This window comes from Crocuta crocuta, unplaced genomic scaffold (genome assembly GCF_008692635.1).
Source record: "Crocuta crocuta isolate KB4526 unplaced genomic scaffold, BGI_CrCroc_1.0 scaffold41, whole genome shotgun sequence".
Classification (NCBI taxonomy): domain Eukaryota; kingdom Metazoa; phylum Chordata; class Mammalia; order Carnivora; family Hyaenidae; genus Crocuta; species Crocuta crocuta.
This window is the reverse complement of record NW_027529428.1, coordinates 10980052-11003692: the sequence shown is the minus strand read 5'-3', so window position 1 is coordinate 11003692 and position 23641 is coordinate 10980052. Positions and strand designations below refer to the sequence as shown.

The 23641-nt window shown below is 50.1% G+C and overlaps 1 protein-coding gene across 1 annotated transcript in view; it reads right to left on the bottom strand.

Moving 5' to 3' along the window:
* The window catches only part of APBA1 (amyloid beta precursor protein binding family A member 1), a 67043-nt gene that overhangs the window by 5184 nt on the left and 38218 nt on the right, over window positions 1-23641 (bottom strand). Inside the window, 6 exon segments of the mRNA XM_077759406.1 lie at window positions 7098-7310; window positions 10131-10310; window positions 14088-14273; window positions 14939-15025; window positions 16040-16072; window positions 23298-23443. Of these exon segments, the coding sequence (XP_077615532.1) occupies window positions 7098-7310; window positions 10131-10310; window positions 14088-14273; window positions 14939-15025; window positions 16040-16072; window positions 23298-23443 (845 nt within the window).

Here is a 23641-nt window from a genome sequence, read left to right as displayed (position 1 = left end):
ACCACTCAGCCACTCTGTGTCGGCACCCTACCCTCGCGGTCCATCAAAACCCGTCCTGACGATGAGCCACCTGTGACTGAGCACGGACTCTGGCCACCCATGGGAGCTGTCTCTTTCAGTCTCCTTGACAAACTGCAGCTCTAACTATGTCCATTTTACAGAAGAGGAAACAGGCTCAGAGTTCACCCACAGCGGGATCCAACCCCACATCTGTTCTGTTTTCAAAACCAAGCATTTTGCCTACACCACAATCCCCATACAGACAGTGGGAAAGCGTGTATCACTCATGAGGAAGGAAGGGTTGCTCAACAAAGAAACCAGGCAGAGCAATAAAAGAATGAATCGGTGCCACCAAATCGGCTATCCTGGCCTTGCGCGGGGCCCTGCTTTCAGCTTGCCTTCCCACCTGGCTGAGTCCTGGCCCATCCCCCCTGCGTTTTGATGGGGCTCAATTTAACTCCCCACCTGCAGCATCTCTACCCGTCCCCTGGGCGTTCTGAACCGCTCTGTTTTCTGCGGGATCAGAGCCTCCCAGGGGCTGCCATCTGGGCCACGGTGACTCGGTGCACACACACAGGCAGCCTTCGCTGGCCACTCTCTGTGGTTTCTGGAAGATCTCTGGGCAACTTCTCTGGTTCACAAAGCGAGGATGTCAAAGGGGAGCAGCAGGTGAGCAGAGCACAGTTCTCCCCGGGGAAGAGTCCGCCAGGGACCGGCCTCCCGCACAAGGCAGGCCCGCTGCCCACGCGCACAGGGACCCCCAGCGCTCGGCTGCGTCAAAGCCGTGTTCCGCTCTGCCGCCGGGTGTCCTCGACGCTCCGCCCCTCCCTTCCTCCACCTCTGTCTCCTCGTCACCCAGACAAGCAGTGGGTGGCACCCGGAGCTCCCCACCAGCGCTAGTTCCGAGTTTTCTGCTTTCCACGCATCCCTCTCTCCTCAGCGAATCTGCCAACAGCAGCACGTCTCGACCATTATGCTTAAAAACACCCGTTTCTGCTCAGGTCATGATCTCACAGTTGGTGAGATGGAGCCCCACCTCGGGCTCTATGTGGACAGCGCAGATCCTGCTTGGGATTCTCTCCTGCTCTCTGCCCCTCACCCACTTATTCCCTCTCTCTCAAAATAAACATTTGAAAAATATTAATAAAAAACCACACCTATTCCTAAAATAAAAAATAGGTGTCTTTCAAGAGGGTGGTGCTCAGATATTAATGCGCAAACAGTTGACCTTTGAACAACGCAGGGGTCAGGGGTGCTGACCTTCCCCCCAAAGCTGTGCAGTTGAAAATTCACATATAACTTTTGAGTCTCCCGAAACTTAACGACTAACAGCCTACTGTGACCAGAAGCCTTACCCATCACATTAACAACGTGTATTTTGTACACGTTATTATACACTGTGTTGTTACAACAAAGGAAGCAAGAGAAAAAGGAAAGGTTATTAGGAAAATCACAAGAAAGAGAAAATACATTCCAGTACTGTGCCGTATTTATTGAAAAACACCTGTGATAAATGAGCCCGTGTAATTCAAACCCCTGTTGCTCAAGGTCAACTGCGTTTCTCTCTCTCTCCAGTGGCTCCTCCTTCTCATGCACTTAACTAGTCACTATTTACGGACCACTCGCAGTGTGCCAAGGCTCGTGTGGGCGGGCACTGGGGAGGGTTGCAGGCCCACGCAGGGCATCCGGGGGCTAGTGCCCCTCCTCCCCGCCCCCCACCATCACACACCAGGAGACCAGGGGTTTGTTGGAACCAGAGGGAAGTACGCCCAAAGAACAGAGCACACAGAATCCCAGCTTCAGACAAAAGCCACCAGCTCTGAATCTTACACCTGTTCACGGCTGGGATGAGGCAGGCATGCGTGTGAGGCTCAGGGAAGCCTTCAGAAAGCGCGCCCTGAGAAGCCAGAGAATGACTTCTATTTTCTCAATAACCTAAAAAAAAAGTTCACACTGCTCTGGTGGGTTCCTCTTGTGTGTGTGTGAATTGGTTTAAGAGGCCTGATTTGTCCCTCAGTGAATGAATTTCTATACTGGGGAAATGTGCTGGAAGATGAGGCTTAAAGAGATGCCAATTTGGAGTGGCCAGAGCCCGCATTTGCTCCGCCGTTCCTCATCAGTGCTCCAAGCTGGGTCCCATTAGGTTGGATTTCTGAGCTGCCATTTGAGAGGAGACGCCAGTTAAATAAGCGGTCATTCTGCCCCCACGACAGCAGTGGAATGGTGTAGCAAATTAAGAAATACCATGGCAGGGGAGGGGAAGGGAGGGGAGAGAAGCCAGAATGGTTTCTATGGTAACAGGAAAGCAGGACCACGATGCTGTGGAAGGAGGAGGAAAGCGGTGCTCTACTTTAAAAGAGAAAAAAAATAATCAGGAGAGCAGAACGAGAGGCAATGAGGAGGCCGCCTGCGAGCCCGCTTTGCCTACCAACACTTACGCCTTAGGAATGACAGGAAAAACAGGTGCTCGAGAAGACAGCAATGAAAACGATCCGATACCTGTAACTCTCTTCTAGAAAGGTCTTCTATTTTCCTATAACTGGGCAGGGCGGGGGAAGGTCAGCATGCATTAAAGCGGCAAGACACAGAATACGTGGTTTAGACCCCTGATTCTCAAAGGGCTTTGGAAGCGCCTGCGAGCGTGCTGACGGAGAATCCCACCGCACACGCGTGGAATCTGCATTTCAGCAACAGCCCCGGGGCCTTCACATCGGTTTTCCAAGCCGTGATCTATCAGGATGAGAGGTGCTTGCTAAACTCATTGCAAGGTGCACTCTGCACAAGAGTGAAATGGGAGCTACCGACCAGAAGCCCTGAAAAAGTCCAGAATCTTCCCCAGCACTGGCCCACTGGGTGGAGTGAGGCAGTGGGCACAGGTGCTTAGGTGGAGGTAAAAGAGCTTTTGCCTCAGGACTTTTATTCATTTAAAAAATTTTAAAAGACAAGGGGTGCAAGCGAGCCATGGGCAGAGAGTAAGAGAGAGAGAGAGAGAGAGAGAGAGAGAGAGAAGCAGGGCTTACCCGACTGAGGCACCCAGATATCCTTGTCTGGGGAATTTAAAGTTTTTTAATGTTTATTTATTTTTGAGCGACAGAGATAGAGACAGAGTATGAGTGGGGGAGGGACAGAGAGAGAAGGAGACACAGAATCTGAAGCAGCTCCAGGCTCCGAGCTGTCAGCACCGAGCCGGATGCGGGGCTCGAACCCACAAACTGTGAGATCATGACCTGAGCCGAAGTTGGACACTTAACCCAAGTGAGCCACCCAGGTGCCCCTAGGGAATTTTAAAACAGTATTACCACCCACTGAAAGTCTTCATTTGGTGCTAGCAATTCTAGCTGAAGTCAGTGGTAAAATTCTCCTCCGAGCCAGCGTGGACCACTCACATCTCTTTGCTTGGTGAGGCAGCGCATCCCACAGCACCGAGGGCGGCGGGCTGTGTCCTAGCTGGGCCTGCTGGCTATGTCCTTGTCTGAAGGGAGCCATGGAGGGACTGGTTTTCCTGCTCTGCATCTTTAGCACTGATGTCTCTTTCATCACCATGTGGCCTTTGAATTCTCTGACTCCACAGAGACATTTATAGACATCAGAGATGAGCTCCCGGTGCAAACAACCCGTTTCCCCTTGAGAAGTTGCTTCGATGGTGCCCTGACTGCTCGCGGAGCAAGCTCTGTGTCCACACCTCGCTGTGTGGTCCAGTGGAGAGAAGACGAGTCCCTCTGTGGTCCCTGGGCCTGGCACTGGCCTGTGCCCTCAGCCTCCCTCATCTGGTCTGCCTCCTGAGATCTGCATGGAGCCGTCCACAGGAGGAGCCTGTGCAGGTCGTCTGCACCCTTGGCGTCTCTGATGGCTTGTCTGTAAACCAAGCGCCCATGAGGGAGGGGGCTGCTGTCGCAGGGAGGCAACGAAGTGGCCAGGCGCTGCCTAGCAGGTGCGTAATGGGCACAGGCAGGAAGCCTCGGGAAACGCTTATTCTTGCCTTCTTCTGACTCCTCTTCCCGAACATCTGCAGACCCAGACCACTCTCCGTGCTCCCTCACCTGCCTCCCTCCCTCTGAGCGGATCTCTTCCCCGCACCTCTGAACTCTTGCCTTTGCAATTGGGCTCCCTCTCCGCTGTGGGGCTGGGGGTCTGGCAGCATCCTGCACCTCCACCCATGAGACGTTACAGCCTCTCCTCCCCTAGTTCTCTCCACCACCATGTCTCCAGACACCGCCTCGCTTCTCCTTGGGAAGGAGGTGTGTGTCAAGATCCTCGGCTGAGAACCACTGCCTCAGGGGCTGAGTGATATCAGGGTGGCTGAGGGACCTGGCTTCACCACCGACAATGATCACAGCACCATCCTGTGCCTCAGTTTCCTTACTTGTCCATTGGGCATGACAACAGTGCCTACCCTACAGAAGGCGGCCGTGAGGGCTCCATGAGCAAACGTGCACATTCTCAGAACGGTGCCAGCGGACAGCACTCAGTCGCCATTGGCTATTGTTCTTTCCCTCCATCTCCCCGGTCAGACCAAGTTCCTGGGTGCAGACTGATCTGATGTATCTCTGGTCCCCACCTGCCCCTCAGGGGGCTTCACGCATGCACAGTGTTGAATAAGTCATTTGCTCACTAGTATGAAAGGCTATCCATGAACCTTGACACGTGTGAGGGAGTTACCAAATGTGGGTGGATCCCATGTGCCCACTCCCGATGCCAGCCCCCAGCCCTCTCCACGGTAGCAGGCCATCACAGCAGCCTTCCCTGGCTGTGCTCAGGCTGGTCGCCACCGCTGCAAAGCCAGCCCAGTGCCCATCCATTCAGACAGCAGCTCCAGTAGCCTGGATCCCTTTAGGTTACCCATCCGCCTCGATCCGACTCCTCCTTCCAAGTCCACCTTAAAAATCAAAGAATTCTCCTCCCTCCGCAGGCGGCATTTCACCTCTCTGTTGCTACGAGGGCCCACGAACCCTTTCAATGATAGATTATCCTCCACATGCCTGCTGATACGCCGCTTCTCCAAAGTGCAGCTCCGCCTAACGGAGGCCCAATTAAACATGGCTGAGCGAGGGGCGCCTGGGTGGCTCAGTAAGTGCCTGACTTCGGCTCAGGTCATGATCTCATGGTTCATGGGTTCGAGCCCCTCATCGGGTTCTGTGCTGACAGCTCAGAGCCTGGAGCCTGCTTCAGATTCTGTGTCTCCCTTTCTCTGCCCCTCCCCTACTTGCGTGCACTCGCATGCTCTCTCTCTCTCAAAAATAAACATTAAAAAAAAATTTTTAAAAGCATGTCTGAGTGACTACGCATGTTCAAGTTAGGGTCTTTTATATATGTGTTTGTATATATATATATATTTATATATGTGTTTGTGTGTATGTATATATTTATATAGGTGTTTGCATATATATATTTATATATGTATATTTATATATTTTAAAGTAAGCTCTACACCCAGAATGGGGCTGGAACTCAGTATCCTGAGACCAAGAGTCACATGCTGTACCGACAGAGCCAGCCAAGCGCCCCAAGGTTCTTTAATCTTTAATGTATGTTAAGAAGGGGGAGAATTTATTTAAGTGTAAAATATAACAAAAAGAAAGTAAATGAGGCCAAAGAGGACTATTTGTTCTCTGGGTATGATAATCTCTGAGGAATCAGAATATATCTGTTTCATTAAAAACGAAGAGGTCCCCCTCTCTGTGTCCTATACACTTACCTTCACTTCCACCCTCTGACTGCCCAGCCCTGGATGTTGGCTTTTGTGATTTTGTTTCAAATAAACTAGTCTAGGGGCGCCTGGGTGGCTTAGTCGGTTAAGCGTCCGACTTTCGCTTAGGTCATGATCTCGCGGTTCGTGGGTTCGAGCCCCGCGTCGGGCTCTGTGCTGACTGCCAGCTCAGAGCCTGGAGCCTGTTTCAGTCTGTGACTCCCTCTCTCTCTGACCCTCCCCTGCTCACGCGGTCTCTCTCTCTCTCCTAGAAATAAATAAAACATTAAAAAAAAAATAAACTAGTCTATGAATTCATTTAGTCCTGCAGCCCATACACACGCGCACACCCACACGCGCATGCCCACAGCTATGTTCTAGCTCACGGGCTTTCAGGAAACCTTGAGGGATGAAAGAGAGTCCTAGAACCCAGTCTGCCTGTGGTGTCACGGTGCTTGGCATGGAGCAAGGGCCTCCAGATACGGAGGTGAAGGAGAAAGGTTCCTGCTGGCCAGGAAATCAGCAAGTTCCAACGTGCTCAAGAAACTACACAATGACGCTTCACTGCTAAGAAGAAAATCTTTTTACACACTGTTTCATGTGAGCAGCTCTTCTCAGCCTTGCACGACAGCGTCTTTTCAGGACGAGAAGTAATGACGTTCAGGTGTGAGAAGGAACACACAGTCCGTACCAGAAGGTCCCCCCTTTCTCACGGCAGCTGGCACATGTGGATCCTGTCATGTGAGCTCTAGGGGGGCCACACTCATTCGGATCACAGCCACGGCCACTGTGAGGGAAACCGGGCTCTCAGACCTGAAGCAGTTCCCTGATTTGTAACGGGGACAGCCAATCACCTCAAGCACAGCTAGTGGACCATCAGTGATCATCTGGATTACTGAGCCGTGGGAACTTCAGTGGAGGCGGAGTCTAGGCTTAGGGGAAGAGAATGCTGTGATTGATTAGTGATGCCTGCAATGGCGCAGAACATAGAATGGTGTTATGGGAGCCAGATATATCATCTTTGATCTAAAAATGATGTCAGGGGGCACCTGGGTGGCTCAGTCGGTTAGGCATTCGACTTCGGCTCAGGTCATGATCTCACGGTTCGTGGGTTTGAGCCCTGCGTTGGGCTCTGTGCTGACAGCTCAGAGCCTGGAGCTTGTTTCAGATTCTGTGTTTCCCTCTCTCTCTGACCCTCTCCTGCTCGCACCATCTCTCAGAAATAAATAAAAACATTAAAAAAATAAATAAAAATGATGTCAGGGAGGAGTCTGGTAAGAGCCTGAGCACAAGCCCATGCCTGTTACTATTTGTGTCCTCCTCTGTGCCCGACCCTCAATTTATGTTATAGCATTAATGACTGAGATACAGTAATACTTCATCCATTTTAGGTTTTCCCATTTCCAGGTACCTTAATAATGCTCTGGCAGGTGGACAGAGGCAAGCCCACCAGGCTGGTGCCATTTATGGACATGATCTGGTCCCCGATATTCAGCTTCCCCGATTTCTCAGCAGGGCCTCCATGCATCATGTTGGCGATGATCACGGTTGGCAAGATGGACCCCCAGCCAGACTCCACAATCACCACACCCAGGATTTCTCCTTTCTGCTTCTCTATGAAGACCTGAAAGGGAGGGAAAAACAAAAAACAAAAACACTTAGAAAGCCTGAATTGCTTACCACCCAGGGTAGTGATACCAATGAAAACTTTTTCCCACTTTCTGTCTTGACTTAAGAAAGGCATTTCCCTGAGATGCCTGGGTGGCCCGGTCGGTGAAGCCTCTGACTTAGGCTCAGGTCGTGATCTCATAGTTCATGAGTTCAAGTCCTGCGTCTGGCTCTGTGCTGACAGCTCAGAGCCTGGAACCTGCTTCGGATTCTGTGTCTTCGTCTCTCTCTGCTCCTCCCCTGCTCATGCTCTGTCTCTTTCTCTCAAAAATAAACAAACATTGGAAAAAAAAAAAAGAAAGAAAGACATTTCCCTGAGGTTCCAGCCCAAATGAGTCCTGTCTTCCTGTCTTCTCTAGATTCCATAGCATTTGGTAAAAATGATTTAACACAGGTCCACATGATTTCTTATAATTCTTGTTCCACCTAAGCTATCTTGCCTTGGCAATAGTAACACAAAGGGCAGTGGGTGCTTTTCTCTGCAGTCCACAAGGAGTGGGCGAAGAGGCTGTGTAGGTGGGGACTTTGGTGGTGCCTTATGGTTTCCAGAAATAGCTTCTGGGTTCTATACCCAGGCTGCCCTAGTCCTTAGTGCTTCACCAATTCTCTCCAACATTGGAGATTCTTCTAGTAAAAAGAAATAGACATTACAGACATTCTCTCTTTGCAAGGAGAAAGCTGAGGAAGAAGGAAAAACAAAACAAACGAATGACGCTAAGGTTATCTATCACCAGTGCAGGGTTGGAAGAGTCAGCAGGAAGACCATATTCTAGACGGGCATAATTGCGTGTGGACTTCCTGGGCAGGGCAGAGAAGACAGGCGTTAGTTTTGGTTTCTTGCAGTCTGGAAAGATTTGCACAGACACTACAAAGGGGCAAGACTCTTTCTGGAAGCCTCTAACAAAGAGAGTGTATATTTATTTATTGAGATTCGCACATACATATACGCTCCCACAGGCACTGTGGCGGTGGCTACTGGGGCCTGACAAAGCCCCTTCACAGGCTCGTGTCCCTCCTCCTGGCTGCTAACGCCCACAGCTGGCCGCGTCTCTGGAGAGCTCCCCAATGGGACACACTCCCTGTGACGGGCTCTTCAGCTGTATTCTCCTCGAAATTCCTACGTCGGAGGCCAAACCCTCAGTACCTCAGACCATGATCTTATTTGGGGGCAGCTGAATGACTCAGTCGGTTAAGCGCATCTTACTTCGGCTCAGGTCATGATCTCACAGTTTGGTTTGTGGGTTTGAGCCCCGCGTCGGGCTCTGTGCTGACAGCTCAGAGCCTGGAGCCTGCTTCCGATTCTGTGTCTCCCTCTCTTCCCCTCCCCTGCTTGCACTCTGTGTCTCTCTCAAAAATAAATGAACATCAAAAATAATAAAAAAATAAATTTAAAAGAATATGACCTGATTTGGATACTGAATCTTGGCAGGGGCAATCAAGTTAAACTGAGGTCATTAGTGTGAGCCCTAATTCAGGATGACTGGTGTCCTTAAAGGAGGGGAAGTTTGTAAGTTTGCACACAGACACATGCATACAGGGGAAGATGATGCGTAGACCCAGGGAGAAGACAGTCATTTCCAAGCCAGGGGGAGGGGCCTGGGACACACCCTTCCTGCACCACCCTCAGGAGGGACCGGCCCTGTGGTCCCCTGTGGACACCCTCATCTTGGACCATGAGCCTCCAGAACTGTGAGGCAGTACATTTTAGGTGAAGCAGCCCAGTCTGAAGTACTCTGTTAAGCAGCCCGTACACACAATACACCCGCCTCCCATCTTCGTCAGCCAATGACTGACCGGCCCGGGCTATGGAGGCCTGCGGAGTCCTCTGGCCCAAGGTGGGACAAGTCTGCCCTGTGACCCAGAGCTTCCTCTGGATTCGAATGAAGCTCCTCTCTAGCAAGGCCACATTTCTCTAAGCTTAGCATCCCTACCATCCTGCTGCCCACACTCACTTTTTCCCAAGTGCACTCCTCCCCAAAATCCCTTGAACAAGAATCCCTGCCTCAGGCTCTGCTTCTAGGGAACAGAGGACACCAAACCTCCATTGGTGGGTAAAAACATCACCTTCTCATAAAGTACTCTCTGCCTTCTGGGGGAAGCCCGAGCCCCTGGGCTAGACTCTGAAGATACTCAGTTCCCACCTGAACCTCGGGGTGGTGGGGGGGTACTCTTCAGGTCGTCTTCCACTCGGACCCCATGCTCCAGCCATGCGGGCTCATTCATGGCCCCCCGGCCACTTCCCGAGCTTTCTGACCTTCATGCCCCTGTCCTTTGGCCCAGCTCTCTGTGGTCTCTTCCACTTTCCCTGGACTCCCCGGACCTCCAGCCCAGCTCCGATGGCTGCGTCTTCCTCCAGACGCCCCTGCAAAGCTCTGTCTGAAGCAGGGGCCACCCTCTGGGGGAGCACAGAGCCCGTCCCCTGAGACCTGACACCTGCCCCATTCTCACAGCTGTCTCTGACCAGTGCTGTGCCCAGCACCGTCACTAAATTCTTCTGTGCCCTTCCCTAAGCAGTGGGCTCCGGAAGGGCGGGGTTCAGGTCCCGTGTGCCTCTCGAACCCACGGCGAACTTAGCTCAGGAACGCCAGGACCGGAGGACGGTCCACCTCGGTGACGGCGCTCCACCGCGGCTTTAACGACGGGGCCTCACGAGAGGGGAGCTGGAGGTGGGCCTGGGCACCCTCCTCCCTCAACCGTCCCACCTTCCCTCCACGGCAGGGCCGTCCCCACACTCGGGGGCTCCCGCCCCGCCGGCCGACCTCGGAGAGATACCTACATCTTTGCAGTTTTCCGACTTGGAGAAGTGGATCAGGTCATCGTTGTACATGTCCTGGGTGTTGAGCAGGTCGCTGTACTCCTTCTGGCTGAGGTCCTCGGGGTTAATGCCGTTGGCCCTGAGGAACTCCTGGTACGCCACGCTGAACGCCTGCCCGATGGACTGTGCGATCAGCTGCGCCTACGCGGGGCCGGGGAGGGAAGACGGAGGTCAGCCAGGGAGCCCCGCTGGCGGAAGCGCCTGGGTCCCGGCAGGACCGGGAGCCCCAGGTGTCAGCGAGGCCGGTGGGTCGACACGCGGCACCCATCTCTGCCAGACGCCGTTCTCAGAATGACTAGGGACGTGTTTTACCACGACAATGGTCACAAGGGAGCTGCTGGATTCTGCTATGAGGAGGACAGTCCTACCCACAGACGAGCCGCTCTACACCCCGAACAATTCCCAAACATCCCTGGACACTAAGAGCCACGTACCACCTGGATCAAACCATCTGAGTTCAGGACTCAACCTCAACTGACATAGAACACAAAGGCATTAATTGCACGAGTCTAATTCACGTGGAACATTCTGAGCGTAGAGCTGCTGTGTTAAGTGACAGAAGATGATGAGCTGCTTTGTCCAGCATTTCCCTGGAGGTAAGCTTTCAGATTTCGGAAAATCATTAGCAGTAACGCTATTCTTGGTATCTGGGTGGCCAGTAAATCCCATCCCCAGCAGCCTACATGTGTACACTCACACTGAGGGGACTGTGTATGAAGGTGGAGTCTGTCTACACACCCATTTTTCTACTGAGCCCTCAATTCAAAGGGTCAAATAGGAAGTGTTTCCGATATTCAGCTAAATGCTATGCAGGTGTAGACATCAGACGGCTCTGCTATTCATTCTGGAATGGCTGGGCCCAAGCATTTACATACTGCAGTAAGTATAATTTTATTTGAGCTTCCTTTCCTTTTATTTCTCCTCTGTGCTACATTTACCGCAACGCTTTAGCCTGTGGAAAATTTTCAAAGGGGGATGTTATATTATCCATGAATTTTATTTCAGGACGGTAATGGGGCCTCACACAATATCTCTTGTACAAAGACAGTTCTGGGTCCCACAAAGTTGAAAACCCTCATCGGGTCCAACACTGTAGTGTTCAGGTGAGGAGACTGAGGCCCAGAGACATGAAGGAACCTGCCCACGGTCACAGAGCTCACAGGACAGGAGCTGTGCTTCTGTGGGTCATTCTCGATAGCCTCTCGCTGCATTAATTCACCCACACTACGAAGTCAGCTCGCCGGCGGCCACCAGCACCTCTCACCTGCCGGTGCTTCATTGAACACCAGCCAAGGGCTGTCCCTGCAATCCTCACATCAAGCCTATGACTGATGGGGACGTGACAGCGCCACGCACCCTCATCTTATGCTCTCGAGGCCGTGTTTCAGAATTTAGATCTTTTTGGATTTTAGAGAAGGCAACAGGGTGCATTTGTCTAAAATCCCCATCAGAACCCGGGGAATTGCCCTATAAACAAACAGTAATATTGCACCTGATTCACGGTAAGCTGGAAAACTATCAATTGTCTCCTGGCAGCCAATGGACTCCAAAATCCCCTTTCGCTTCTCAAAGCTCTTTAGACTTTGGAATTACGGGTCTGTTGAATCGTCCCCACAGGACAGGCAGGGAGCAGGGGCTGAGAGGTTAAGGTGAGCAGCTTAGCTAAAAGCAGGTAAAGAGCAGTGACATCAGAACCTCCTATGATGACTGGCTATAGGACAAGAAATGCTTCGTTTTTCTCACTCTGTGACTCTGGTGACTTCGCATGCACAAGTCACAACAAGGACTGCCACGCCGTGTCCTGAGTAAAAGCGGGAGCGAGGCATCGCTGCAGCCATGAGGGGCACATGCGGACGGATGACCTGAAAAGTATGTGCTGAGTGCTGAGCATTACTGACGGAAGCAGCCTGCAAACGCACAGGCTCTGTGTGCGCGCTGTCTAGTGGGGTCACGTGGCAGCCCAGGGAGGGACACGCCGTCATGTGACACAAGCTTGGTGGCCTCACAGCCCGTACATGGAGGCAGGATCCAGATCCAGACTCAGTTCTGAAGCCAACGCTCTTCTGTCCTTTGCTTCAGAAGCAAAGGGGGTAAAAGTGAGATTCGGGGCCCATCCTTGTCACCCTCCTGCTTCCTCATTCCTCTCGTCATCTTCCCAGATGGGAGCTTGGACCGAAAGGGACCCCTCCTTAGAAGCTCCAAGCCAGGGGCGCCTGGGTGGCTTAGTCGGTTAAGCGTCCGACTTTCGCTTAGGTCATGATCTCGCGGTTCGTGGGTTCGAGCCCCGCGACGGGCTCTGTGCTGACTGCCAGCTCAGAGCCTGGAGCCTGTTTCAGTCTGTGACTCCCTCTCTCTCTGACCCTCCCCTGCTCACGCTGTCTCTCTCTCTCTCTCTCTCCCCTATAAATAAAAAAAAAAAAAAAAAAAAAAAAAAAAAAAAAAAAGAAGCTCAGAGCCAGCTGGGGGGGGCAGAGGGTCCCGCGGGCGTCCACATGCCTGGTAGGGGTGGTGCAGAGCTAACTCCCCCTTTCCAGCCAGCCTGCGGGGCATGTGAGCCTTAAGCTTCTAAGTTTAACTTTCGAAACTTTCCGAGAAACTTCCAAAACTCATTTTCTCCCAGTCTGTGTGCTCGGCCGCCAGCTGTCAAGGAAGAGCAGGGAGAATGGCTGCCTTCGCAAAGATCTTGTTCCGCGGGGCTGGGTTCTAGGGAACCAGACCAAGCGATGGTGCAGAGTGTGAATGTCCCCACCTCCCCGTGGCTGCGGCTGTGACAGCGCGGAATCCCGGGGGAAGAGCAGCTTGCCTCGGACTCTTAACTTCCCGCAGGAGGGCAATTTACTGCAGCTAGACGAACAGTCTCCTGGAGAAAAATGGCCTCTCTTAAGGAGCCAAGGCGACCACAGGCAATTTTTTTTTAAGTAGCTAAGGGCTCTGTGCTCAACATGAGAAACGGAGCTTACGCCGCGGTGCTGAGAGGGAAATCAGCACCATCAATGGCACGGACATGGCCCTCCTGGGGCGGCCCTGTGGCTCCAGGCCTTCATCATGGGGCCGCGGCTCCCGGCCCTAAAGGGAGCTTCTAAGGCCCAGCCAAGCTTCAGGAGAGGCTGGATGCTGACGTAGCTTGAAGCCTGGAGGCCTCACCAGCGGGTCCAGGGACGTCGGGGGGGAGAAGGCTCAATGGAGGAAGGGGGCCCTGCCTCTGCTGTGCATGGATTTTCTCTGTTGACTGTGACACCGGGAAAGATGGGGCTTGGGACTCACTGGCTTGGGGATGAGAGGAGTAGCTGGTTTTCGTGACAACTGGGAGTGGACAGGCAGTGCTCCTGGCACTGGGGCGGTTAGGAAAAGGAATCCTAACTTTGCTGTGGTCTAGAGGGCAATCCTACACAGCCGAGAATGATCCTCCTCCAAAGGTCCTCATGCCCAGGTGAGGTGCACTTGGGGCCCCCATGGGTCCGACTGCTTTCCTTCTCCTCTCTTCCCTCATTCTAGGCCATCCTTGAACTATACCAGCAGGCCCCTGCCTCAGGGCCTTTGCACTCACCCTTTTCTTACTCTAGGGTGATGCAGGTCTCTCTTCAAATGTCACCTCTTCAGAGAAGAATTTGCTGATTCTCCCACCTGAAATAGCTCCTGTCCCAGCTGTTTTTTATTTTTCCTTATAGAAGTTCTCACTATCTAGTTTAAGTCTATTTATCTGTTTATTTTCTGTCTCCCTGTAAGCCTCATGATAAACACCTTGTATCATCTTTGTATCCCTACCATGTACTTGACACACAGTAGGTGCTCAATAAAAGCGTGCTTCATGTATGATTAATGAGACCAATTCAGGTTCTGAGAGAGAGAGAGAGAGAATCTGGCCCACCCAAGGGCAGCCCAGGTCACCCAGGGGGACATCAGGGGAGGCACTCTTACATCCTCAGACTCAAAGACGTGGCAGATCATCTTGTATTGCCTTTTTCCATCCTGGGATGGGTGGGAGGCTTCCACGTTCTCCTGGGAGTTGGAGCGGGGCATCCGCCTGCGGGCCATCAGCACAACGATATTCCCGATGTCGGCTATGTAGGAGATGGTCCTTAGAGGGTGGTCCATCATTGTCTCCTGGAGGGCGTAAGGGACAGGGATGCTAAGTCCAGCACAGCATCTAATGGCCCATGAGAGAGTCTGCCACCCCACAGCCCAACCAAGTGCAGTCCCCATGCAGCGGGGGGTGGGGGGTGATGGTGGGATGCCTGGGTTCAAAGACTGCTGGCAGATTTACATGCACCCACTTAAGCCTGGGGGGAGTTCCCATGACTTAATAATGACCCAGACCAAGAAGTGGCCTGTGGTATGTGCAAAAAACTGTTCAGTCGTTTTACAACCAGTAAAATCTCTGGTGAAGTTAAAAGAAGAAAATATCCACACGTGATGGTTGTAGTGTGTGTGTGTGTGTGTGTGTGTGTGTGTGTGTGTGTGTATGTGTGTGTGTCTGATTTTAAGCAAAAATTTCTTAAAAGGCTAATCTGTTCTAGTTAATGAATCTTCTGGAACAACTTACAAGAATGATTTGCAAACAACAGCCGTGTTTATTTTTTCCTTAGGTCTTCAAGGAAACAGTCCCAGAGCACCACCGCCCCCTCCCCCGCAGCACGCTCTGCACACACTGCCTTCTAGCTTGTTTGGAAGCCAGCAGTGGAGGACAGGCGCTCTGCAGACATGGGTACAGTCTCGGAGCTGCCATCCTAGGACCCCCACCCCCAGAAAAGGCGGCAGCCAGCTAATACCTGTGTGTCGGCATTCAGTACTTTGATTCTCTGGGTAGAAATGAAGAGATCCACCTCGGTCATTGGCTGAGATTCCCCTTCCGGAGCCTGAGAAGAAAGATGCACCAGGGGAAAGCTTAATGCCTCATCCCGACTCAAGGGCACGGGAGCAAGGTTAGCTCACACACAGAGGCACTGAGACACAGTCACCAGAACAGCAGGGTGGACTTCAGATGTAGACTGCCGAAGCGGAAGGGACAGCAGAGGGTGGACTCACGAACCAGAGTGAGCACTGGCAGTTATAGGGGAAAATGCCGAGTCCCCTCTGCCTCTCCCCCACGGAAGCGGCAGCTCATAGCAGATGTGACTCTAGGAACGATGCTCGTGAACTGCCCTTTCTGCGAGGCTTTTGCAGCCCAACACATTGAAGAACAAGGGCAACTAGCCCACACCCCGGGACCTTGGAGAAGTCACTAAGTGTCTACCCGTGTTCAAGTGATGGGGGACATTTTATATCAAGTACAAACAAAGTCATTTGGATGCAGTTCTGGTAAAAGGGTCTTCATGTTCGTACACTACCACAGCGACACAGAAGCCATACCCATTCCTGAAGCCACCCCATTAAGGAGGAGCCCCAAATACCTCAACACCCCATAGGTAGCCCACAAGCACCTAGAAGCTCCATAACCAAAAAAGCGCATCTGTCTGGTCCACTTAGGGTTTAACTCCGCACAGTGTGGTTATTAGCGAGTTTTCTTTTTTGCATCCAGCAATCTGACAAATCCACAAGTCAAACGTGACTATAATTGAACAGACCCAAATCCCTGCCACATTAATGCTCCTGAATGGTGGGAACTTTCACACTCCTGGAGGATTCATTTAGCATCTCCAATCTGCTGCCTGTTGTTTCTCTGACGTGAAATGACTAATGAGCAACAGAAAACAGCCACTTTGGGCAACTAAGTTTTGAGAAACGTTGGCTAATGGGGCGGTTCAAAAAGAAATCTGAACGAAAACTTGCTGGATGCAGAAAACAAAAACACAAAATAATAAAAAGGCAAAATGTAAATAAATGAAAAGAACAGGCATAACACCAAGCTGATGACGTTATTTGTACTGCACCTTCTTTCTGCTTTTGGCCAATTTCTGGGCCATCTGCTTAGCATGGAACAAACAGAGACAGGAGAACAGTTAGAAAAGAATTTGCAGAGACTCAAAGTCAAAAGGGAATTGACAAACTAGTATCGACAGTGGCATAAAGCATTTCTGTGTGAGGAGGACTGACTTAAAAAAAAATTCTGCTCTATAGACAATTTCCTAACTCATGATTTTGTAAGTGGCGGGGGCTGTAGGAGGAAGGAAACACTGGGGTGCTTCTTATATGTAACTGCAATCGATGCTTCCAAGAACCAGCTTGGTTCTGTTTTCTTCTTTGTATGCCTTGATTTTCTTTATTGTATGCCTATTTCCTTGATTTCAACCTACATCTGAATTTGCTTTTACTTTCTTTGGATTACATTTGCTGATTTTTTTTTCCTAGCTTCCTGAGATGAAAATTTAATGGACAGATCTTTAAACTCTTTTTTTCCCCTGATACATTTATTTAAAACTGTGAATATCCCTCCAAGCACTGCGTTAGCTGTATCCCACAAATTTTGTTATGTTCCCATCTAATTATCACTTCAAAATGTTTTCTAATTTCCACTGTGAGTTTTCCTTTGAACTTTGGATTTAGAGTTGTGTTATTAATTTTAGTACATTTGGGGATTTTCTAGTTTTCTTTTGTTACTGAGTTCTGAGTTAATTCTGCTGTGGTCAGAGAATATACTCTGATTCCAAAACTTTGAATTGAGTTGTGCTGCGTTCTTAGCCCTATGACCCAGAACATGACCGACTATGTTAAATGTCAGGTGGATTTCAAAAGATGCATTCTTCATTTGTTGGGAACTGTGTTCTACCTAGTGTTCTACCAGTACCGGTTAGGTCAATTAGGCTGGTTAAGGGTACGGTTTAAATTTTTTATGTACTGGCTAATTTTTTCCTTGTTTGCTTGTTCTAAAATTTACTAAGAGAGGTATGTTAAAATCTCCAGCTGTTACTGTGGGTTGGTCCCTGTCTCCTTTTGGTTCTGTCAATATTTGCTTTATCTATTTTATATCTGTGTTATAAGGTACATACATATTTAAGGTACTTATGTCTTTCTGTTGAATTGATCCTTATATTGTCCATCTCTAGTAATAATTCTTGCCTTAAATTTGTGTAATATTAATATAGTCTATTCCTAACTAGAAATAGATGTAACAAACTTCCTCCCACCTTTTCTCATAAGTAAATGACAACACAGTTGATTAAAAGAGAGACAGACTGCAGCCAGATTGTCTAAAACTGAATCCTGGCTCTGCCACCTATTAGTTGTATGACTTGGAGCAAGCCACCTCATATCTCTGTGCCTCAATTTCCTTATCTGTAAAATGAGGATAAAAACAGTATCTACCGCATAGGGCTGTTGTGAGAATAAAACAAATGTGTGCAAAGCTCTTAGAACAGCATCTGGTGAATTATGAGCACTACATTTGTGTTGGTTATAGGATTATAATTTACCTATGTCAGAATGCAATTTCTTGGCTTTTGGTAAGGCTTGTTAGACATACACAGATCTTGTACAAATAATGGTGGGTCAGTGGCTGAACCACGAACGCTGCTGTGGTGATGGGGGTGGGTGGAGGGCCGTCTGCTCTCTCAGGCTCCTTCATACTCACCTGTGGAAAAGCCCTTTTGTTCTCAGCAGCACATCTCTAGTTCATTAATGAGTCAAATGTGGATGTCTGTTCTATCTCATTGGAGAGAAACTAGATGAGTCAGCCATCCAAACACCAAGTACCNTTCATGGTGCACAGTCTGCTCTGGAAAAGTCAGAAGGCAGCAAGTTCAAGGGGGCATCCTAACTCTGCGTGCGGCAGTGAACATGCGTCTGCATCTGAGGAGTGGCCCTCCGCCACACCATGCAGATTTCTGTGTGGGACCCAAGAGTCCCGTGGGGGTGTTCCCAACTGCATCGGCTGTCATCCCCATGATAAATGACCACTGTGAGATCCTCACGTGCATGTGTTTGTTCCACCACTTTCCCTGAAATTATCTGGCAGGAATAAGAATTTCTAATATTCTTGATACCAAAACCTAACAGCTATTGGTCAACATTCTTGACTCTAAGGAACAGTGATTTGAAAGAGTCCTCCCAGAGGAAGCTACGTCTTTTACCAACGGAATAACCAAATTGTTTTTTGTTTTTGTTTGTTTGTTTACTGGACTGGTTGATGAAAGAGAATCCAAATGGCAAACCGAGTTTCATGAAAGGCATTCTGAAGTAATTTTTATAAAGTGAAGGGTATTTTATGCGCTTACAGTAATACCAGGATTTCAACCACATGTGCTATTCAGGTGCACTGAAACAAATTCTAATTTAAAGTTTACACATGACATTTGGGAAGGGGTCAGATCCGGAATGATAAATTGCAGTAGCAGAGAAGCCCAAGAGGAGGCCAGAGTGTGTCGTAAAGCAAGGAGTGACAGCATCCACTGAAATCCTCATGTTTCACAGGACTGATGTGGCTTGCCCCTCAGTAAGCTGTGGACACAAAGGACACAAACTGGTACTGTCATTCACCCTCTCACTCTGCGATGCGCATTGAGCATTCACCGTTGTTAAGACTCTCTAGGTTAGTCATTCTGGGAATCCTTCTGACTATTCTAGCTTTTCTTTCCCCAGGGGGCATTTGCTGAGCACTTGCTATATGCCAGCATCCTTCTAAGCAGTTCATGTGTGTTGCAATGTGAAAGGTTCTGTAGCCCTGTGAGGTAGGCACTATAGTACTCTCCTCTTGCAGAAGCAGCAGCTGAGGCACAGAGAGACTAATTAACTTGCTCAAGGGCACTCAGCTGTTAAGAGGCAGAATAGAGATTCAAACCTGGAAATCTCACTCCAGTCTCCAAACCACTTGATGTACACCTCAGGCAAGCTTCTCATCTACAAACCTCTCAGTTTACCTGTAAAGAGGGTCAATAATATCTACCTCCCAGGATTCCCCACCCCTCCATTTTGAGGAGTAAATGAGATAAATGTATGTGAAAGACCTGCTTTAAGTGTTCATGTCCTTTTCATTTTAATCACAGACTTCTTGGAGTCACGTGGGAAGTCACATGGCTTACACAAAGTCTCAACGATAGAGATTTTCGTTCTACAATTAAGTCCTGATTTTTGACATTTAAAGAAAACCTTTCCACGAAAAGAATAGGAAAATCTCATCTTTCGGGACCAGCTAATCAAGACAAATAGGAGCATGCTTGATCATGAACGCTCCTTACAAAAATGCACCAAAAAACATCCAACACCATTTGTGAGCCAAGAACATGAGCTTCACAAATGTAGGAAGAATGGAGGTACGTACACCCCACTCTGCGTGGACATGAAGCAGTTTCAGTGGCTCAGGGTAGGGCCTGGAGGGTCAGCCCAACTTCCGGCCCAAGAGCAGAGAGTGCAGAGAGCATGAGGGTGGAATGAAGCATGGGGATGTAGTGGAGAGAAAGGAAGACAAGGGTTCAAGACACGTTGGCTTCAAGTCTGGTTCTCAGAAGGGTCAAGGCATGGTTCCCACACTGTGGGACGAACAGGGCGTCTCTATCTACGGTGCTACCGACAGCACGTAGGGCAGACAGTTCTCCCAAAACATGTTCCAGAGAATCTCAGCGGCACGGCTTCTGACACGTACCACACAGTGGTCACAGATTCTGTGTTCAGATAACGATGGGAGTTACTGGTTAAGCAACGTGAATTAGATCTCCCTGGTACAGGGCTCCTCAAAATCTTTAATAGGAAAACACGTATGGCCAATTAAAAAAGGGGGATCTGTTCTGCAGCATTTCTTGAGCTAATGTGCCAGCAGGACCTCGTCAGTGGGGAGCACTCAGCTCGGGGATGCCCCAGAGCACGGAGAAAAGATGCTGTACAAGGATGGTCACCCTTCTGTTGGACAGTGGTCCCCTAATTACAGTGTATACCACAATCTCCTTGAAGGATTATGGAAACACAGATTCCTGGGCCCTACCCACCCCCACCCTGAATATCTGACTGGGTGTGCCTGAGAATCTGCATTTCTAACAATCCCAGGTGGTCCTGAGGGCTGGCCAAGGGATCCCATTCTGAGAACTACCTCTTTAATGTATTCCTTAGTCATCTGGGGGCTTCTGAAAAGGCTATTATTTCTCCTCAGAAATGATGAACAACAAAGGCAGAAAGATACATTAGGGAGGGTCCAAAGATGGAAAAAAAAAAAACAAGAAAAATGGCAGATGTGTTCTAATTCTGCTGTTGCATTTAGATCCACCTTATTTATTCTATGTGGGTAGATGGAAAAGGCTTTCAATTTCAGATTCCTCAACCTGCCTTGTATTACTGTTACTTAAGCAATCTTCTTGGTTCCCTTATTAGACTGCAAGTATCTCAAGGTCAAGGACTGGGTCTTGGTTAGTTTTTATCTCCTGAGATGCCTCCCTCAAGGGTCTGTGGAGGAATGGTTTGCTTTCTGAGCCAAATTCCTTTGTCTTCCTCTCACATTAACTAGAAAATTTCTGGCCAAACCACAACTCCAAATTCTCTCCCCATTTGGCAAATAAATTTATACGTTCTTTAAATTAAGAAAAGACTAATTCTGCAAACTCCCAAGTGCAAATCCAATAAGCACCACAATCGACCCACAGGAGGGAAATGAAAAAGACAGTTCTGAAAGCCCAGCTTCAGGTTTGGTGTTCGCTCAGAGTTAACCTAGCACAAACCCCATGGCCACACCAGACTCACGGTGAGGAAGATGGGGGTCCCCATGGGGAAGAAGGGAAGAAAAAGGAATCAGAAACAGAAGGAGGAAACCCCTCTGTCTTTGTTCAGATGAGTGCACCAAGGTGGAAGTTACTCATCAGTTTGTGTGAGGGTATTGCTAAGTGCATTTCCAAATCAATTCACACAGGTTTTCTTCTTTCCTTCCTTCCTGGACAGACATTCAAATCTGTAGCTTCCTTCCTCTTTGCATCTTTATAGAGGTGGCCTAGACTAACTCATTCCTGAAAGGTCAGCCTCTCTTTAGGAAACAGCAGGGCACCACCTTCCTTACAGAAAGGGGTCTCCTATGTGCGGACCCAGGGTGCAGGTTCCTGCAAGACCAACCCCACGGATCCAGATAAATGCTCTAGGTGCTCTGCTTCCCTCTGTGAAATCTCGGTGCACATCCCGACACGGTGGCTTTCTATGGGGCGCTGAAATAACCCATGGGTCTGCACACAGTCTCCACCTAGCATTTGCAAAAGCGTCAGGCTGGGTGCAAAGTCTAATGACTCGACGGGCATTTAAAAGGAAAAGGAGGCAGAAAACACTTAATGACGGGCCGCAGCTCCTTCACATGCAAAGCAGCACGCTGCAAAGATGATACTTATAAATGAATGGAGCCATTTAACTTCGCCACTCTGTAATGAATTCCTCACACTACAATAATTTGCTGTAAAAATAAATATATGTTTTCCAGATGTCTGCTCTGCTCTAGGCAGGTCTAAAATGGATTTATAATCAGACAGCCTCATCTTGCTTGTTATGATCAACGAAACCATCTAATTTTTTGGTTCAAATCAGCCATGGAACTTCTGGATACCGAACCTTTGAAGCCTCAAAGTGAACTTTCTGGTTTCTTTTCAGGGAGGCTGGACTTTAAGAAGGGAAACCCGCGCTCTAGGGCCTCACTGCGGAAACTGGAAGCTGTGATTCAGCGCACACTGGGTCCTGGCTGGGCTCTGGCGCTGGGTGCCACGGCCTTTAGTTCTGGGGAGGTGTCTTCTCCTTTCCTCAAGGTCACATGTCACAGGGCAGTGGACATGTCACATGTCACACTGTATCCATGTCACAGGGCAGTGGGAACAGATAAACTATCTGTGGGACTCAACGGCTCCCACTCAGGAGGCCAATGAACAAGGTGCCCAGTATGATCCCCAAACCCGCACATGTTTGAAACCTTGATGGACAGAAGTTGAGAGAAATCCCCAAACAGCACAGTTTTCTGTCTTGAGGGCGTTCAGGGCTCCTCCAGGGGTGGAATGCTGTTTGGTCCTGAAAGATTCACATGAATGGGCTCTGGGAGTGCTCCCTGACAGGGGCCGAGGGGTCCTCTGGCATTCTGTGGGAGTTAAATCTCTATCCTGTGCCCTATCTTGGACATTGCAGGCTGTCAGGCATGCCTGCCTCGGGCCCACTAACACCAGCACAAAACATCCCCAGAAGCTGTGGCACCCCACGAGGTCCCCCAGCTGCTTCCAAAAGCCCCTTCCGGAGGTGGCCCCCGGCTGTCCGAAAACCACAGAGCGAGGCATGCCAGGTCCTCACACTCCCATTGGTCTTGAGGAAGTGAGCAGCGCCATTAACCTGTGTCCAGAGCTTAAGCTGCTTTGTGGGGCTGCTGCCTTGGCATCCACTTTGGTCACGTGGCCTGCTGTGACCTGAAACGGACGCTAGCCCTCACACAAGTGGGTGCCCTGGACGACAGCTCACAGAGTCACAAGCAAATTTAAGCTCCCGATATCAATTCCCAACAACCCTTGTAGTAAATGGTCTCCCTCAGGCCCAGGGCCTTCCCCGTGTGTGGCCTGAGAGAAGACCCCCGTGGAGCTCCCCAAAACTTTGCCCTTTTCGGTTTGAGTTGGCCAGTTCAAATCCAGGGACCCCGAAGTACTCTGCTCACAGACCCTAGGAGAGGCGTGTGCCCCAGGTCCTGTCTCGCCCTCTGCCTGCGCTCACTCAGGCTTGACCCCCACCCTGTGGCCCCTTGAGGTGTGCTGGGTCCCTGGGTCCTTCCCTGAGGACCTGTAAGTTATAAGCTTCTCTATTTCGGTTTCTCTTGTGCTCTTTTGCTCACCGTCTGATACCCTGGGGCTCTGCTGAACAGACATGAACAAAATCCCAACATGCTATATTTGATAACTGGTTCAAAAGCAGGAGACTGAGCTTGGACCATGCCCGTAACATGAGTATTCAAGTCACTGGACCGCCACGTGCATGAAAACACAGGGATAAAGCTCTCCCGCTGGAGACCTAATGTTCAAAATGACATCCGTCCTCACGTTACCAGCTTTCCAGAGTTGATGATCACACGTGCTTTCTCTTAAGAACATTAAGAACACCCCAGGCACACAGCATTTATCTGTAAGGGCTCAGGCACACTTTTTCTCTGTTGGCAGGTACATCATCCCACCCCACACTCCCCTAAACCTGAGACTAGATATGCATGAGGTACAGGGGAGACCACCATGGACGGCTCAGCCCGCCACCTCCGCCCCCCGCGCCCCTCACCTTGATCCTGCTCACGGCTTCCTGGGCCTGCATCATGCGCACGTTTTTGGAGGGGGTTTTGTCTGAGAGCAGCTGGGTGGAGCCAAGGTAATTGGCAGCAAAAATGATTCCATCGATCAAGTCTTCGGGGTCACAGGGTCCGGGAACTGTAACACACAGAGCCGCAGCGGTGAGTGAAGCCGCCCTGGGGGAAGGGGGGGGCCGACGAATTGCTGACAGAGCCTTCACCCTCCCCCACTGTCGATAACAGTGCAGGCAGCCCGGTGCAGAGACACCCTGCCCGTCCAAGGCACCTCTCCGGGCCTGCCTTCACTCACCCCTTGTTTTCAGAGGGAAGGGACGAT